This window comes from Alligator mississippiensis, chromosome 6, assembly GCF_030867095.1.
Source record: "Alligator mississippiensis isolate rAllMis1 chromosome 6, rAllMis1, whole genome shotgun sequence".
Classification (NCBI taxonomy): Eukaryota; Metazoa; Chordata; order Crocodylia; family Alligatoridae; genus Alligator; species Alligator mississippiensis.
In genome coordinates this window covers 48,627,808-48,647,756 of record NC_081829.1, presented here as the reverse complement: position 1 = coordinate 48,647,756, position 19,949 = coordinate 48,627,808, and the positions used below count along the sequence as shown (strand labels likewise).

The window sequence follows — 19,949 nt, the reverse complement described above, 5'->3', positions numbered from 1 at the left end:
CCCCCTCTATGGTAGAACCCTTAAAGCCAATGCAATTCTAAATTTATTTCCCATGAAGTTTGGAGGCAATGGTGCTAATCTACCTCATTTGTATTGTTTTAATTTAGGAGAAGAACTCTTAATGAGATCATCTTTTTCTCCCCACTATTGTATTTCTTTAGTATTGACACTGGATCATATATTAAATATGAAAAATTCAGCATGTAATTATACAAGTTCAGTCATTACTTTTTCTTTCTCTACTCAGGTGCTGAATATTTCCTTGTCAAATAAGAATGTAATGTCTAATTCAAATAATGTTTATCAGACTCAGCAAATTCCATAAAGGACTCTGGAATCATTAGTGGTTTCCATACTGTTTTTTCCTTATGTGACTTTTCCCTTCAGAAACATTCATCCTTGACATTCAACTTTAAGGCAGCTTAAAGACCATTAGAAACAGGCTGTGACATTGCTGAGTCTAGCTCTGGAAGATATTTGTAGGTGCCTATTACACTGTACAGTCCCTTTTATTCTTACCTCTCAAGTCATTATCTACACCAGGAACAGCATAGACAAATGTCTCAGATAAAGGATGAAGCAAGTGTAGTCAATGGGATAAAGTACTCAAGAGGAGGAACAGATTAAATTATTTATAAACAAGCTGCCATTGTTAGCCACATGGAGGGTGTTATCAAAAACAAAATTGTTAGTGATCACTCATTTTTTGATGCTGTCAGACAACTCAACAATATTGTTTTACTTAGAAAAAATGTTCTAAATCTCTGGATGGCAGATCAGGTATTAATAACTTGGAAATAAACATTCAAAAAATGTTCTGGCTCTCAGTCTCTCTTTTTCCTGATACAGAAAATGTTTGAGCAGATGGTTTGTTGAGAAACTACAGCCTTTGGGAGGACGCTTATTTGCAAAATTGAATATATTTTGAAGCCAACAAACATGTGGAGATTTCTGCCATTGGAAAGGTTTTGCAGCTGTATAAGAGTGCAAGGAGGAAACTAGTATGTTTAGCTTCAAAGAAGCTTTGGCAAACTGTATTCCTTTCTGTTCTGTTTATCAGGACAGTGGCAGCTAAGATGCAATAGAAGAACATAATTAAGCATCTTGACAGTCACTGAGGCCTTGCTTTCAGCAAAAACACCCATCTTATGTTTCTGCTACAAGTAATGATGAATTTCATTAGCAGACCAAGTAACTTGCATTCTTTTTTAAACCTACATGCAAGCAATCTGGGCAATGGACTTAATTCATTTTGAGGCATGTCTTTCTCTCGGTTGGCCAGACCTCCTGCCTTTTCTTGCCCCTCTTCAAACTCCACCCAAGAGGAGACCAGAAAGCTGTCTGGAGATTCTTCTAGCATGCAGAAGCCCATGGATTAAAAAAAAAGCAACATGGACAGACTATATGAGGGGAATATACTATTATCCTCATTAACCCTGGGTGCACATGAGAGCATTGGGACATAACTGGGATAATGAGCGTTACTGAGCTTTAATTGTCTCAGAAAGTAAACCAGTCTCTTGGAGTCAAAGCCATTTGGCATTGTTTAGAGCTGCCCTGAGGTTGCTCTGAACCATGTTTGGGATGCCATAAAGCTGGCCTCCATATCCAGGAGCTAAATGTATTCTTTGCTGATTTTTCATTTGATCTGTAGCAAGCTGTGCTTAGAGCTCAGTATAGCCATGTAATTCCTATTAATTTTCCTGAATGATGCAGTCTAGTATTGTAAAGAAATTGCACTCCATATTCTCATTTTTACTGAGGCGCCACTAACACTGCTCTGTCAGAAGAGCTACTGTAAATGAAAATCTAAAAACTGTTCTGGTCTTAAGCTTATTAACTTTTCTTCTCTCATTATATCTGTAACTTTCTGAAATAGAAGTTTAGTGTCTGAGTCCTGTGAATATTAGGAATCTATTGTTTCATTGTCACAACATTCAACAACATTTTCTGGCATGACCACCAGATGATGTTAATGTTTATATAACAGGACAAATAAAAAATAGAAACAGGGGGTAGGAGGGGGACCAGATGATCTTGTAATGATGTAGAAAGACTAAATAGGATTCCTAACCTTAAAAGGATGTAAATGTCAGGCAGACTATTAATCTCTACAGTCTCCTAAAAAGCTAGATGAAGTGACACGATCTCATCCCTATGTAGTATTAATTCCACAATTTTTCATACACGGATATACTCTATACCATCTGCCCAGTCAGTGAGTGAAGCAATGACCAAACAAAAGGGTTATGGCACTGGGCTGCTTCCAACCATGACAAAAATCTTATTTGATGTATACAATATTGAATAAGCCTGGAGCCATTTTTTTTCAAAAATGGGGAGATGAAGGGAGCCAGGGATGGGGAAGAATGACTCTTAGAATGTCACTGAATTTCTGGGTACAGTTTTGTTGTCCGGTTCTCAGAAAAAACAATAATCCCTCTGGAGCATTTTTCTGTCACAACTATAAAGCTAACAGGAAGGATGTGTCATCGCAAAAAGTCTTACATTATGCACATGCTTCCAACTAACTTTTCTTTAATATGATCAAAAATGTTTCCTGTCATGCATCATTTTGGAGCTGCCCAGATTTTGTTGTCACTGGAACTATACCAGTTTACAACCACCGAACATCTGGCTGGATGCTTATAGCTAGCTTTAGCCCCTCACCACTAATAACTGAAAACACATTATAATTGAGAACACTTCATAACAAGTACTTTCACCCCTGAAAATAAGGTATGATTTGGAATCAGTGTCAGGACAGCCCTGGTCTCCTCAGTTCAGCACAGATTTTGGGGAACTGTCCCAAGACAGGCAGCAGCTTCCTGAGGTCACTTTTTTGAGAAGCATGGCCCTGGACAATAGAGACAATAGCTAAGTGGGAGAGACTATAGAAAGGCAGTGAGAGAGAAGGATGGAATGAAATGTTTGGACAACATTATGACAAGAAAAAGAAAAGGTGAAGGGAATAAGTGGAGGGAGGAAGAATGAGGGAACTAGAGAGAACTGACAAAACAGAAGAGATGAAAAGGGAGAAGAGAAAGCATGGGAGAAATGGAGGATTTATAAAAGAGACAGGGCAGCATTTTAATGCTTACAAAGCCACATGCTTAAAATGAAAGGAAGAAAAACATTAGAGGAGCCTCACTGCAGGGACTGTTTACTACAGCTGAGAATGTGAAGTTCCTTTCAGTGAATTATGGCTTAACAGATACCACACATTGAAAGCCTCCCTTCTCACCAACACCTGTAAAACTGCATTGGCTTTATCAGATAGCTCCTGTTGAGCCCATCTAGTTGATGAACATTCTTATCAACTAGCAAATATAAATGACTTATGGGGATAATATTTCAATGTATAATGACACTGCTATATCTAGGATTCTTTTAAGATCTAGGTTATTAAATATTAAAATAGCAAAGCCGTAAATTATTGTAGCAGCTTTATATAACTAAATTAAATTCAAACAAAACCTAATTTCCTTAATCATTGACTGTAATCCTCCAGGAACATATGCTATTAACTCTGCTACAAATGGCACAGAAATTGTATGACTACAGTTAAGTTATTTTATATCAAATTCTAATCCAGGGCAGAGTCCTCAGTAAATCTCTGACAGGGATTTTAATGCTTCTGCAATTATATTGGCTCTTAACTGGAGAGCTAATCTTTTTATACTCTGTTTTTTCACTCCTTTATCCATTTCCCTCACTCTCTGATTTTGCTAGCTAGTATATTCTACTCTATATCCTGTTTTTAAATATTTGGCTTTCTTTCTTCTCATATTTGATCATTCAGAGTCAAGCTTTTTCTTACTTAAAAATTAGATTGATTTTTGTTTTTCTCATGTATAAAACTGAATCACTCAATCACTTAAATATATACGTTAACTACCCATTTGTTTTTTGCTAGAGCTAGCATAATTGTTCACAGTTTGCAGCTAAGCATCCAGAAAACAGACTAATTTTCTCTTCTTTTTAAGAATCCTCTTGGAAAAGAATATTTGCAAATGTCATTTAAATAAACAGCTTCCAGAGTGGCTAAGGACAATGAGAAGATGATAAAGAGAAATGAATGCAATGATACAAGAAAGGAATCATTAACATTTCTGAAAGCCCATGAGTTTCTCCAAGAAGACTTAATTCCAAGAACAGAAGGTTCTGTGCATTTTTAAATGAACTACTGTAACTCAAGAGACAGTAGATGATACCTACCTATTGCCCAGAACAGATAATTTATTGGGCAATATGAGGCTAGCCAAGTAATTGTCCATCATTGGCATCGTTTTGAGATATTGTTAGGTATCTCAGCAGATAGATGATTAAAGAAAAGGACGAACAAACTATAGCATACATTTAGTTGAAGCTAATGCTTTGAAAAATAGCCTAATGTGTGCTGGTAAAAGATTACCTGACGGTCATGTTGGAAGATATTATGAAGTAGTGCAACCAAAAGGAACCAAGTTCTAATGCCAGATGACTGTAATAGTATATTCTAATCCTCCAGTCTTCTAGTATTACTCTTTCAAGATGTATCCATGTAATAGGACAGATTATGTTGACAGGAAGTATTGCTAAATAGGCATTATAATATTTCACTGCCATGAAATATTTTTATTTACAAATTCATGTATCCTGTACACAGCAACACAGCAATTCCAGTTAGACACACACAAAGAGCCATCCTAGCTGATTATCTGCTCAGCTTCTAAAAAAGCATTGAGCCACAACTAACAGAAAGCATTTCTCCAATATGTCCTTAGGTAAACATTCAGTTTAGCAAAACTGAAAAGGCTGTGTGTTATCTCTTAATGATGCTACAGATGCTTTTTTTTGCTACAGCAAAAAAAAAGGACACAAGTGTGAGGTTAATGCTGAAAAAATGCTATGGGAATTTTGTGGCTAGGCCATTCAAATGTTATGCTGTTGGTTATGAACCAATTACCACACATACAAGCATGCATATACAGTCTTTAACTGTAAACCAGAGAAGTCCTACAAAAGAAGTTTTTTCCTACAAAAGGAAAAAAAAATGTGTGTAGGGGAAGCCATGGCTGTCCCACCCCTCCTCATCGGGGACCCTGCATAGGGCTGTCCAAAATGGCTGTGTTTCATTTTGGTTTTGGATTCAGTGTTTCAGAGGGACAGTGTTTTGTTTCAGTGTTTTGTAGGGCTGTGCAAAATGGCTGTGTTTCATTTCAGTTCAGATTTAGCATTTTGGAGGGACAGTGATTCATTTCGGTGTTTCAGATCGCTGTCCCGTTTTGTTTCGACCAAAACTGTTTCAAAACTGGTTTGGAATGTTGACGTTGTTTCAGTGTTTCAGCCATAGGCTATAATGGGGAGTTTCAAAGAGATAGGTAAAGGGGTTCCCAGAAATCCCTGCCAAGTTTCAAAGAGATAGGTGCAGGGGGTTCTGGGAAAATGTACCTCAAACTGTTCAAAGCAAAACTCATGTCACTTGTGCATGTGTAGGCAGAGTGGAATAAAAAATGCAGGGATGCCCCCTCTGAGTCCATGAAGCCTGCCAAGTTTCAAGGAGATAGGTGCAGAGGTTTCTGGGAAACTGCACCTCAAACTGCTGAAAGCAAAACTCATGATGTTTAACTTTGTGCATGTCTTAAAGCTCAGTGGGATTGTAGCTTTGTGTGTGTCTTAAAGTGCTGCGGGATGGAAATAGAAGGGATGGTAGCCTCTGTTCTCACCCTCACATCTCCACTGCAACCAGTAAGCCTCAGGTCTCTCAAAGATCTTACAGACCTGGGCTTTCCCCAACCAAGACTATGTGGTGGCTGGAGGTCATCAGGTACCACCTACCCACCTTTCACCAGGGAGGTTCACTGTCCTGGCATTTCCTGGGGCTGCTGCACCACTGGCAGTCCCACCCAGGCCTCTCTACTGTGGCAGGGTGCAGTTTTAAGTAATGCCCAGCATGACGTGGGGCCTCCCATTCCCTATATAGCCCTGGCCCTTATACCTCCAAGTTCTTCCTGGCAAGGGAGCTCAGCAGGAAGATGTTCTTCCCTTGCTGGCTGGTGAGAAACTATACTGCCGCCTCCAGCTCTGAGAGTGGTGCATTAAATGGCGACCCTCAGTATCACCTGTCCTGCCACATACATAGCCCCCCATGTGGGCACGAGGCCTGCCAGGTTTCAGGCAGATTGGTGCAGGGCTTTTTGTGAAACTGCATCTCAAACTGCTGAAAGCAAAACTTGTGTCACTTGTGTGTGTTAAGGGGTGTAGGTTATAGCCATGTTAGTCTAAAGACATAGCCCAGACAAGGTTCTTAGGGTCAATCTGATATCTTTTATTAGACCAACTGAATAGTTGGAGAAATTCTTCTTTGCAAGCTTTCGGGTTTAAAAACACTTAGTCAGGCTGAGGAAGCATCTGCAGTTTGTGTGTGTGGGCTCTTCCTGCATGGAAGGAATAGTAAAGAAGCCAGAAACTGGCATGCAATGCAGGCAAGAAAGCCAGTCAGTGAAAATGTAAATTGAGGTGTCAGGGGGTGAGATACAGGCTGGGGGTGAGGGGCTGGAAGGGGGATGTAGCAGGTAAAAGTGGAAAGGTACCTGCTACCTGGAGTGTCAGATGTCAGGCAGGTTGTATTGTGTTATAAATCCAATGTTTATTTTGAGTTCATGAGTTTCTGTACCTAGGAGGTTGATGAAGTGAAGTTCACAGGCCCATCTGTGAAAAGTGGTTTGTAAATTCAAATAAGCATCAAACATCACTAACCTCATCACCAGAAACCAACTTCCTATAGCCCAAAACATACCAAATGGATCCAGACCATGCCATGACAAGAAATGCAAAAGCTGCCAACATATATCCAGTACCCCCACAAAATGCACACCAGAATCTATTACAGACAAGAATACCCAACTACCTGTGGGGGCACATTAGTCACAAGGAAACCACTCTGTCTCCAGTCTCTCAGTTCTGATCCTCAAAGGTAATTTACAAACCACTTTTCACAGATAGGCCTGTGAACTTTACTTCATCAACCTCCTAGATACAGAAACTCATGGACTCCATATAGACATTGGATTTATGACATACTACATCCTGTCTGACATCTGACTCCCCAGGTAGCTGGTACGTCTCCACTTTTACCAGCTATATCCCCCTTCCACCTCCCCCCACTCCTCCCCCCAACCCCCGCAGCCTGTCTCTCACCCCCTGATGCCTCAATTTACATTTTCATTGACAGGCTTTCTTGCCTGCATTGCATGCCAGCCTCTAGCTTCTTTACTATTCCTCCCATCCAAGAAAAGCACACACAGAACTGCAGATGCTTCCTCAGCCTGACAAAGGGTTTTAAACCCAAAAGCCAATGCTTCACAGATGGCATCCCAGGCAGCTAAGCTCACATGGAGCCTCACAACTCCACTGCAACCAGCAAGCCTCAGGCCTCTCAAAGAACTTACTAGTCTGGGCTTTCCATAGCCAGGACTGTGGGTGCATGTTGTGGCTGGAGGTTATAAGGCACCTCCTATCTGCCTTTTACCAGGGAGGTCCTCAGTCCTGGCATTTCTTAGTGCTGCTGCACCACTGGCAGTCCCACCAGGCCTCCCAACCCTGGCAGGGTGCAATTGTAGGTCATGCCCAGGACCTGGTCCCTCCTCCTTCACCATAGTCTCAGGCCACAACTCCAAGTTCATCTTGGCATGGGAGCTCAGCGGGGAGATGTTCTTCCCCTGCTGGCTGGTGATGCAGCGGGTGCTACCTCCAGCTCTGAGAGTGGGGCATTAAATGGTTTTTAAAAAAATTAAAAAAGGAAATAGGTGCAAATGGAGTGAGGAGGGTGGCACACACTCCTGCACGTGGACCTCAGGGAACCCCAGCAGCAGGAGGTTCACCTTGAGGAACACCAACTGCTCCACCAAACCAGAATCCAAGGAGGTGCGGTGGGGTGTCACAACATCCCCAGCAATGGTGAACACCCTTTCACTTGGAACACTGGTCAGTGTTCCTGGCCAACCGTGGCTAGATCCTGCCACATCAGGCTCTGGGTTGCTCAATAGACCAAGGGGTCACAGTCCAGCGGCTCCATGTCCTCACTGAGATAAGGATCCACTGGGGCCTCCATGTTACCTGCCCAGTTGGGGTCTGGTGCCTCTGGACCCCAACATTGAAGCCATGCCCTTGGCCCACATTAGCACCAGCTGCCATGGAGAAGACTGGCTGCTACTGGGAGGGCTGGCATGGAAAAATGGATCCCCCTCTTCTACATCCCCCCCCACCTGTGCCCTTCTGCCTCCCCGACTCTGTTCACCAGCATCTCCATCCATTGATCCAGGGTTTTGCTGCCACATGTGTGCCCCTTTACCCCTTGGGTTGCACATGGCCACCAGCAAGTGGACCCTACTGGACTGCAATGGATCCAGCCATTTCTTGATGCCCTCCCTCAGCCACTTCACCAGTGCCTGCACCTCTGGTGTCAGCAGATTGCCCCAGCCAGGAACAATGATCCCCTAGAACTTCTCCATTTGATTCTCAAGTGCCATCACTATGGGGATCACCTGGCTAAGGAGGAATTGCCAGCATTGATGGTCTCGGTGGCCTCAAGGAATGGCTTGAGGACCACCAAGATCTGGGAGATGGTATCCCATGCTGTTTTGTTAAGTGGGCTGCTGATCCCAATCTCCCCGAGCAAGGCCATCTCATGGATGGCCTTCTGTTGGTTTACCAGCCTTTCCAGCATGAGGTATGTGGAATTCCACTGAATATCCACATTCTGGATGATTTTGTGCTATGGGACACTCAGCTCTGCCTGTTTGTCCTGCAGCATCTTGCCCCCTTTGATGCTCCAGTGGAAGTGACCCACCACCTTCCTGCATTTTGAAAAGAGCTAACCGGTTGTGATGGTGCCATCACCGGCAGCTCTGTCCCCCTCCCAGTCATCCCTGACTATGAGGTAGAACTTGTGTGCCACACAGCAGACTGCCTTGACTATATTGGCCCTGTTGTCAGTTACCATGAACCCTCAGTGAGCTCACCCTGCCCAATGAGCCATCTCTGCACCATGCAGTTTACGGCCATCACAATCTCCGTTGCCACGTGGGACTCATCTCTCACCTCAGCTTGAAGGAGAGCTCACTGATGGCCTGACTGATGGCACCAGTGCCCTATGAGAGAGAGGTAGGCATGATCTCCACTCCAGATGTTCCAGATGTCCAAGGTGAAGTGCAACACCACCTGTGGAGCTGCCTTGCACAGCTCCTCCCTCAAGTACTCCCTGCCTGTCTCATACAGGGAAGGCACCACCATCCTGCTGAAGGTGGTGCATGAGGGCACTTGGTAGAATGGAGCCACAAGCAACATGAGCCGCTTGAACCCTGACTGCTCAACTAGGGCTGGCCATCCAGAGGAAGCATCTCCCTGATGCTCTGGGTGATCTCACTCACCTTTGCAATGCGCCCCCCTTTCTGTCTGCCTTTGCCCCACTGTTTAAGGGTGGCCTGCCTCTGCTTCACTGGGATGGGTGCTTTGGAGTGAGGGGCGGGGGGGGGGGACTTCTTTTTGTGCATGTTCCCACTGGTGCCAGGCTGAGGAGGAGCAAGGGAAAGGGGGTGGTGCCTCCTGAGATGCATCAGCATCCCCATGGTGCTGAAGTGTTTAATCTCCTTGCCCCAGCTAGTCTTCTATCAGCCATGCAGGCAGATAGCATATGTGGGATCATCTTTCATCTCAAAATAATCCCATATCACATGACCCCCTCGCTTCTGAGGTGCGGGTGCGGATCCTGCCTGACCCCACTTCTCAGGAGGCAGAGGCACAACAGGAGGAGCTGACTCAGCTGAGCCACTTGCCTCCACAACGTCAATGTCAACCTCCTCTGAACTGCCTTCCAGGGAAAGAGACCTGACTCTAGGGGAACTTGGAGAGGAGTGGAGTACAAACTCAGATTCCTCCTCAGGCCCCAGAATTTCTGTTGCTAGGGAACTCAGGTTCCCTGCTTCCAAATCCAGCTCCTTTTCTGTTCAGCTCTGCTCTCCCAACACAGGCTGAGAACTGAAATGGGGGTGGAGGAGACTGATATACTGGTGCTGCTTGTCATGCTGGTGGTGCTGGGGGTTATTGTTGTGGCTGGTGTTATTGAAGGGGGTGCAGATGCAGGCACTGGGCCCACCTCTTTGCTGCCACTAGCACCAGAAGCTTCATGCCTCCTAGAGATAGTAGGAAATAGGGTGCATCTAAGTTTGGGGGAAGGGGAACTTACAGCTCTCCCTCTGCCCCTTCTGGCTCCCCTGCCAGAAGACCTGGCACCTGCCTTTCCAGCACTCCTCATATTTCATGTGCTGGAAAAAAATGTGTTTGTGTGTATAATGTATGTGTAGTGCTTTCCTGCAGTGCACAGTGATGAGATACTGGCAGGTAAAGCACTGCTTTCTTTTTGTTTGGTGGCGGGGAAAAAGAAGAACAAACAACAGAATTTTGGGGGAAGAAAGGGTTGCAAGGGATAACAATAGAGAGGGTAGGCAAGGGTAAATAGAAAAGGATTGGCTAGAACTTGTTAGGAAGGCACTACCAAGCTGCAAGCTTACAGATGCTGTTCTCTGCTGCTCCTCTTGCTGCTACGCAGACACAGCTGCAAAATGGCACAAAGCAGTTTACGAACAGCCTTTTATGGTGCTTCTCTGTCCCTCCCCCAGAACATTGGTATTGGAAGGGACCTCAGGGACAGATCATTGTCACTAGCCAGTTACAGATGTCAATATCAGAGCAGCCCTCCTCTCCCTAATCCGTCTTAGTTCCTCTTTCCCTGGATCTGTTCCATTTCAGAGCTGTTTCAGAGCCTTGCATTTCCTTTTGGATTTGATGTTTCGGCTGCCAAAATGTCTGAATACAAAACAAAATGAAATGGCTGCTGCTGAAATTTCACACAGCCCCACTGCCTACCCACTCCTGCCCTGGCTGATGCAGCCCTACATGAGCCATCTGGACCCCCACCAGGCCCACTTCAACCACTACCTGGGCTGGACCTGCACCCTGGTGGAATGCGCCTTCAGCCACCTCAAGGGCCGCTGGTGCTCCCTCACTGCCTACCTCAAGTTTGCTGAGGACAACCTCCCCCAGGTCATTATTGCAGCCTCTGTGCTGCATAACATCTGCAAGGCCTGGGGGGAGCAATTCCATGAGGCCTGGGTGAAGGAGGTGCAGCATGTGGAGGATGCCTAGCAGTGGAAGCACCACCTGCAGTGGTAGTAGCAGTTGTGCTGCCCCCCCACCCTCCCAGGTCCCAGGAGAGCCTTGCACCTGCCATCAGGGATTGGGGCATTGGGTGCAAGAAGCCCTGACCAGCCACCTCCTCCAAAACTCCCTTCTTTAGCTCACCAGTGCTGCCAGAAATGCACCCCAACCCCACCTCCCAAACCCCAGCACCATGCTCACTGCATACACATATTACAAGAACAAGATTTTATTTCCTCACATTAACTAGAGCCCCACTTCCTCCCCAACAAACAGAGCCCCCTCCCACCTCAACAAACAGAGCCCCTCCACCACCCAACCCACCCATCAACAATAAAAAGCTTCTTTCCTGTGAAAACTATGTACAATGTCCTTTGTGCACCATCCCAGGGTAGGGGGTCACGGGGTAGGGAGGGCCAAGGGAGCAGAGCACCCTGGCCTCTGGCTGTTCCCTTGCAGGTGCAGACATGTGGCAAGTGCAGTGGGTAGGGAGCTTACTCAGAGGTGATGACAGGTGGTGTTCCCCCAGTGCAAGTGGCTCCCCCTCTGACAAGTGGAGTCCAGGCCCAGTAGGGCCAGTGAGCAGTCCAGGCACCACTGTAGGCAGCTCTGGCTCTGCACCCACATAGAGCTGGGGCGAGTGGGGTTGGGCCAGGTTGGAGGGCTGGGTGGTAAGGCACCAAGGGTGGGGTGCGGGCCAGGGGCTCCTAGTTAGTGGAAGAACCACAGAACCTCAGAACCACAGAACCAGGTGAGCCTGCTGCAGGGTGGTGGGTTGTTGCCAAGGGGTGTGTGTATGACAGCATAGGGGGCAGACCCAGGCTGCCCCACAACCTTCTGGAGGACTGCCTGTATCTGTGCTATATGTCCCTGCCCCCTGCAGCTGAGGAGGACATTGCCACTGGCATCAATGTGTTCCTCATCCTGTGAGAGGAACATGGCTGCCTAGCTGGGAGCATGGGCTGCTCAATAAAGTTTGGCACGGTCTCCTGCTTCCCTGCATGCTATGGTGGAGAGGGGTGAACTCAGGGCCAGGGAAGTGCAGGTAGGCCAGGTGGGGAGCATGGACAGGAGCTAAGGGCAGGGGCAGGGGCTGGGAGTGCCCTCCCCCCAGTGCAAGCCTTACCACATGGCTGGAGCTGGCATGTCCAGTGGCTCCACTCAGACCTGGCTGGCAGCAACAACACCCAGCTCCAGCCAGTGTCCTCCAATTGGGGGGGGGGGTGTGCACTGTGCAAGCTCCCTGCTGGCCCCTGCCCCCACTGGGAAGAGCTGGCCCTGCTGGAGACTAGCAGTGTCATGGCTAGCCATGCCTCATACCTGGGTCTGGGGCTGTGGAGCTTGCAAGGCAGGTGGTGGCCAGGGCTCCTTGAGCTGCTGGTGGAAACTACAGCTGGAGAACTTGGCAGGATAGGGTGCTGCACATCCAAGAGGTGCTCCTCTGGTGATGTATCACTGGAGGTGCCAGGATAGGGCAAGGGCTTAGACATTGTGCCCAGCTGTGGCCCAGGTCCCGGGGTGCAAGGTTGGCCATCAGTTGCCACATAACGAGGCATGGGCTTATAGGCACCAATGATTGTGGTCAGTCACAGCTACCCAGTGTGCCCGCAAAGCCTTGATCTTTATGCAGCACTGCTGCATTGACTGGTTTTGCCTGTGCTCCCAAATCCAGCCTAACAGACTTCATAGATGTAGGTGTTGGAGCACCCACCCCACTTGTATCTGGCACTGCACTTCTGCTATGCCCCTCAGCACCACAAAGTTACCACGAAGTCTCCTCCTTGGCCCAGTTGGGGTCCCAGGTGGAGGATACAGGCCTGGGCAAAGAGGATGTCAGGGTGGGTCCTACACTAGTTCTATGGGCCACTGTGTGGCTATCCCTGCATTGCTGGCCCTGGGCAGATGTCTGCAGTGCTCAGCACAGGGGCACAGCAAGGCACTGGCAGCTGCATGGCACAGGCAATGCCTCACAGCCATGTGGCAGTGCGGTGCCAAGCAGCAGCATTGGGGTGCAGGCAGGCAGGCACAGCTAGTCTGTGACCTGCCCAGGGGGACACAGGGCCTGGAGTGCCTCAGGGCTCAAAATGCCTGCAAGCTTTTAAAGCCTGTAGGCAGGGGCTGCCATAGAGGCAGCCCAGCCCTGAGGCAAGAGAGGCTCCCAGTCCAGAGCCTTGGGACTGGCCTGAGGCTGGCCCCGTAGTGGCAGGGCAGACTTGGGAGTAAACTTGCTCCTGAGTTGTGTCTGCACGTGTGCATGCTTACTGAGCAGTAAAAACCCTTAATCCCATGTACATTTGATACTTGCATTTGCAGGTAGAAAATTTATGTGGGATTAAGGGTTTTTAATGTACAGTAAGCACTCACACGTGTAGTCGCAAATGCTTACTGCACAGTAAACTACACTAATGCACATTTGTGCATCTCATGTAGATGTGTCCACTGTTTATTAGACCAAAATTCATCCCTGTGACAGGTCGCCCTCCCCAGCACCATCTTCCGGATCATCTGCGCCTTACATGGGGCACCCTTGGAGCCCTCTTGGACCTCTGCTGTCCCACTCTAATCTTGTCTGCCACGTCTTAATGTTATTAGTCTGCGAGCGGGAGACTACCGATCCTATTGTGTATGTTGGGGGTATCTCCTATAAGGTTCTGACCCCGGTACCTAAGCCTCATGGGCTATGCATGGCTCCTACCACCCCAATACCATGCCCCAAGCCTCGCGGATGGAATAGACGTTGTTCAGTCTCTCTCTGTCTCCCTCCTTCCACGCCCTCTCTCAGGGCCTTCTCTGTAATGCTGCCCTCCTCTGGGGCTTTTCTACCATGCCGCCCTCTCTCAGGGTTCTTCTACCATGCCGCCCTCTCTTGGGGCTCCTCAGTAATGCTGCTCCCCACTTTTCACCACACTGCTGCCCCCTCCTCTGGGGATCACCACACCTGCACTGGGGCTTCTCCACAATGCCCCCTTCTCTGGGGCTTCTCAGCTGCCCCTCTCTGGGGCTGGGGTCTATACACCCCAAATACTGCGCCCTCACCGGCGCTGGGGTCCCCACACTAGTGAGAGTCCCCTATGAGGCCTCCTCCATCCCCTGATAGCCTCACCCAAACCTCTGGTCATAAACAACATAACAAAACACAAACCCCTAGGCTATAACATAACTTAAAGCCACCCAGCTGATAGCCATCATCCTTTACCCAGCTTGGGCTGTACCTGTGGTTCTCACATCATTGCTCGGGGAGCTCCTTCCTCTCTGGCTGCTGGCAGAGAACTGCCGCCTGGCCTCCTGCCTGTGGTTTATACAGGAGCCAGGCCCTGCCCCTTCTTGTCAGCTGGCCAGGCAGGTGCGGATCATTAGCTCCCTCTAGTTGCCTCAGCAACCGGCACCTAAGGAGTCTTCCCAGCTTTCTCAGTAGCAGGCACCATAGTGCCCTGCTACAATCCCACATCTCTGGAGGATGTTTTTATAACAAAGTGTTTGGCAATAAACTAAGGCTTGTAGCCAGCTTCCTCACTGGCTTGGATGTTCCCAGGGTTCCTACTTCAGCTTTGCCCACTGTATGCTTAAAATTTATCTAGAGAGCCACAGATCATTTAGTGGTACATTATGAGGATGAGTATTTGAAATGATAATCAGTCATGTCAAAATGTAATTACCATCTGATCACAAAATAATTAGAAATGTTATGAATATATAAAATAATCTGTATGTTACAATAATCAATATAAACTTATATAAATTATGTAGCATATGTTTAAGCACATTATCAATATATTCAATAGATAAATAATTGTGATTAATATTTATAGATGGTTTTATATTCATTATTAATACTCATAACACCAATAAACAACCCAAACACTCTCTGCATCCTCTACCAACAAACCAGCATTAAGAATGTAAAACAGACTGGGCTCAGGGACTTTATTTAGCCTTGCCTGTCATCCAGCTGGCTTTGAGAACATGGCATGAACCATGGTCCATGCATGTGTCCACCAATCATTTGAGACAGGGCCAGGAACACCTCCCAACCCTGACTATCCAGAAGTATGCTTAACCATAAGCTACTTATCAATTCAGCTCTGACTTGAAAGCACCCTCCAGGTATGAAAGAGGGCCACCTGTTAGAGACTTTTTTTTTAATCTGGAGGAAATGTGGAAAGGCCACTAGTGGATTTCTTTGCCACCCAGGCAATATTTCCAGAATTCATTTTAACTTTAAGGGTGTTTTGACCCTTTCAGTGGAAACACTATTTCAGCAAACTGTTTTGAGGAAGAGGAAGTGGAAGACAATTGCCTGTTGGCCCAGCCATTGGCTGACATGACAAAATCCAATTATGAATTCCAAGCAAGTAGATATGAACCTGATGTCTTAGTTTTTGGAATAAACCTGGAGGCCTTAGACAAAGAGGGTCACTGATGCTGAAGGAGGGTGTCTGCAAAGATGCAGAGGCGCCATAGTATAGTTTGAACTGAGGAGGCAGGCTCAAATAAACATGTTAACATGCCAAAGGAAGGGGGAAGGCAGGACTAGGTGGTCAGAGCCAGTGGTAAAGAGAGAGGGAATATGTAAAAAAAAGAAAAAAAATCTAGAAATTGGTGTTTCTTCCTTAAAGTCTACCAACACCCGGATTATACCTTTTTAGAGATCCCCAAGAGCCTGTATGCTGGAAGTTCTGTGCAAAAAAATGATTGGGGTCCAAGCTATTTTATCTTGTATCTGAAATATAGTGTTCAAGACAAACGTGGACCATGATAATAAGGAGAACTGTATGACATTTGAAGGGCATTGGGCATAGAGTTAGCTAAGCCTGTTTCACACTGGGCATGTCTACATGCGACATTACATCACCGCAGCAACATGCTATGGCAACATAGCATCCATGGGCAAAAATGGCAATGCTACAGCTACACTGCCATAGCACTGTGCTCCCTCAGTATAGTGCATCACTACTGTGATGTAGCAGCTAAGCATAACCATGTGTCGTGCAAACAACACAGTATGGGCTGTTATTGTGCCATTATTTAGTACTTCTGACAGTATTAGCACAGTAACAATGGTGCCATAGGGGCATTTGTAGACATACCCACTGAGTACAAGAAAGTGTTATGTGAACTATTTATGGTGCGTGTTTTTTGCAGCGGTATTGCAGGGCAGGTGAGCACCCAGGACAGTAGCAACTTCTAGCTACCAATGTGGCTGTGGAAGCAGCTGTTATTTTAAAACAAGTCAGCACCAGGGACTGCTTTCCCAGTTGTCCTTAGTTACACTACAATTTATTTGTTATTTTACAATATCCTTAAGCATTGTTTGAAGACTGAGGGGTACACCATCAAGGCATTGGGAGAGCCACAACAGGGGGAATTGGTCTTTAGAGGATATAAATCAGAAGTTTTGGTATGTCTGTGCTGATCTGTGTTTGGGAAGTATATGAAATACTATTGTTGCATTAGGGTATGCTATGCAATGTCTGCATTTTCACTCAAAAAAGAAGATCTTGGAGTGTCAAGCAAGTATTAAGCGAAGAGGGGATATATGCACCTTTGGTGCATACAGTGAAGAGTGTTCACATATAGTGAATGCCTACTTGGCACCAGAACTGATAAAACTATGGTTAAGAAAAGAGCTGATTGCAAAAAAATCTAAAATCCTTAAGTAAGAGTATGGTGTAGGAACACATATCAGTTATGGAATATAATCATGGCTTGGTAGTACTACATGAAGCAGTAATAAAAAAGGACTTGTGTGCCTATCTGTGTCACTGTTATTGGACGTATGTAGGCCTTCCACAAAAATGGTGGATACCTTTAGTGTTTTAAAATAAAATAGATTATGAAACACTAGGGTTGTCTTTTTAAGAAAAGAGAGCTGTCCTTTTACAGAAAGAAGAGGTGAAAATGTTTGGGAAAAATCCAGAGGGAAATAAACCTTGTATGTAACTTAATGCAAGGTCCTGCTTTGTAACACTTCATAAAGCATGGTTGTTAAATGTCCAACTCTGCTGCTTAATTACATAGCACAAGCTCAGGACACTGTGTCTTACAACAATGGTTCCAAGTACAAAATGATGTGAAGATCTTATAAATATTTTGAAAAACTAGTTACCCCAAATTGCACAGGGTTCCCCATAATGCTTGGGTACTCCTAGCATGAAGTCACTATTTGGCTAAGTACAAACTGTCAAAAAACCTAAAGCTAAATTGATTAAGTCTTTGCAGGTTAGTTTAAGCTACAGAGACTGAACTGATAAGCAAATGAGGACACATTCACTTTTGATTCAGTAAATGTAGCCACATGTCTACAGTGGCTCAAGCCAGAAGCCAGGGGATGCTAGAGTGCACCTGCTAGCCACTGCCAAAGGGGAGGGAATAGAAAAAACCCTCCAAGACTTTTTCCCCCTCCCTGCTGGAGTGGAAGGGGCAAGGCTAGGCCCTCATCTGCACTCTGCCTGGGTTTGGGGTGGGGGTACTGGCACTGAATTCATAATAGCTCTTTCTCTGAAAAACTATAAACTGACAAACTATAAACACAGCATGGGGTGTGTGTTCACTTACAGTATGCACACCTAAAATATCAAACATTATATATTACACTTCTGGTCTCTAATATTGAATACAATTATTTGCTTACAGATTATTTAATAAGCTTCAATAAATATGTAATAACACTATTTTTATACTTCAATTATTACAATTTTGTTTTTCTACCTACCTGTTGTGCTGTTACAGTCACTGAAGTGCCTTTTATGGTTTCAGTAATAACTAATTTAGAGTTTGGGTCTGCTAATTTAGAGTTTGGGTCTGCTTGTGTTAAAATCCTTTATAATATAAACCATGGACCCTGAGATTTAAAGTGTAGAGTAGAAGGGCTATAAGCAGGGCGATAATCAGTGATAGACCCCTGACGCATACTCATTTCCCTTCCAGTTTGACACTGAAGTTTTGTTGACCTCAAAAGGCAAATTTCTAAACCCATTTATTTACTCAGGCATTTCCTGAGTGGGTGCTCTAAGTGGTGGAAGTGGATTCTTTTGTCTTGGGAAGGATTTTTTTTTTTACTGGTTAAGTATCATTAACCTTCCTTTCATGCCCAATCTAGGTATTTGTTTTTTCACTATGATGCAGGATGGGCAGAGAGTATATAATTAAAAGGATGAATATTTTGGAAACTTTGGGTAGCTTATATAAACTATAAAACTGGTTCTAACTAAATCATGTTTTCTCTCAAAAAAACCCAGGTCAGTTAGGATGTCCAGAAAGGATTTCCTTCTGTTACTGTAAAAATGCTGCAGTAAATGAAAAGAGAAGGAATAATTTCAAAACTACAGCTGCTGAGCAATGCTGAGTCCTTTGTTTAGTGCAGCAGTTTGCCTAAAACCAAGTTCATGGGTTAGATCATTTGGGGACCAAAAAAACCCACACTGGGACTGATTCTCCACTTTGCTACCTTAAGATTGCACATGTATAAAACTTGAGTATTACAGTGATGATTTAGTCCAGATATTTAATTTTAATTTAGGAGACTTACCTTGTTTATTACACAGTATAAATATAAATATTGGTTATCATTACAGTGGGAAAAGCTGAAGTGGTATTAATGAATACTATATGTTATAAATTATTTCCTTGGAAACGGAAAGAACACATGAAAGCAAGTAATTCAGAGATAAATGGTATAACACAGACTTTTGTGTATTTTTCTTTTTTCTCTGATGATGAAGGAAAGGCAGAGCAGCTGACCAGATTCCAACTTGAGTTCTTTGTTGTTTTGTATCGGATATGCTTTCAAACCTTAAATCAGTTGCAGGAATTACTTTTTTTACCCAGTACAATATTTACCAGGGAAGATAGAAAAGCTACCCAGCACTGAAATTTGTGCAACATCAACAGCACCAAAAAATTTTTTTTCCTCCACACAGGAATTAAACCTCTATGTTCTGAATGACATTTTAATTGTTGCTTTATTTATTCAAATGTAACCATTATTTAAAAGACTTACTTCTGCCTTTTGGGAATTCAGAGTCCTAATCATATATGATGGAGGTGAGTTGTACAACTAATTTCAGAAGATGATTTCACTGGTAAATATTCTGATTTGTTTTCCCTTTGATAGAAATGAAACAGAAGCAGCAAGTCATGAAGAGTAGAGTTGGAAATTACCACAGAAGTAAATTCCCCTGATTTTTCTAGCCCCTGAGAGAAGGATGTGAATGGGGCAAAATGAAATCCTTTATGCCTGTGGCTCACTGTGCTGAAGCAGAACTGTGCTGCTGAGTCCTGTAATGGAAATCACTGTATTTTGGAAGCATGATTTTTTTTTTAAAAGAGTTTTCAGGAAGTCTGGGGGAGGGGCAATGCTGTTTCTTTTTATTATAACAGGCCCCTTTGTTGAGATGGAACAAGAGAAGAGGTCTGTCTCCTTGTCCTGCTTACACATATCAGTTATTAGCAGGGCGACTTCCTATCACTCCTAAGAGGCACTGGGCCCCTGCAGTGAAGAATAACGGAGAGGAGGAGGGGCGCAAGCTGAGAATGGAGCTTCTAGTGCTAATCAATGCCCTGGTTACACGGCTGCTCTTTATTTTACACTCTCTGATCGGGGTTTGGAGAGTGACTGAAGTGAAGAAGGAACCCATGTACTGGCTGCTCGCACTGCTCAACCTCCTCCTGTGCCTGGAAACAGGGCTCACCCTCAAGTTTAAGCAGGGGAAGGGCTACAAATGGTGAGCATATTCCCTCAAGTCCTCCAG

General features: G+C 45.2%; 1 protein-coding gene across 4 annotated transcripts in view; it reads left to right on the top strand.

The window, feature by feature from the left end:
- Positions 1-19,565: 19,565 nt before the first annotated feature.
- The window catches only part of TMEM26 (transmembrane protein 26), a 76,032-nt gene continuing 75,648 nt past the window's right edge, over positions 19,566-19,949 (top strand). For all 4 annotated transcript variants that reach the window (XR_009463036.1, XM_059729857.1, XM_059729856.1 and 1 more), the window contains exon 1: positions 19,566-19,922. Coding sequence is in view for 3 of the 4 variants with exons in the window: in XM_059729857.1 (XP_059585840.1) it covers positions 19,732-19,922 (191 nt within the window). In the remaining variant the exon portion in view is untranslated. The remainder of the gene's footprint in view (positions 19,923-19,949) is intronic.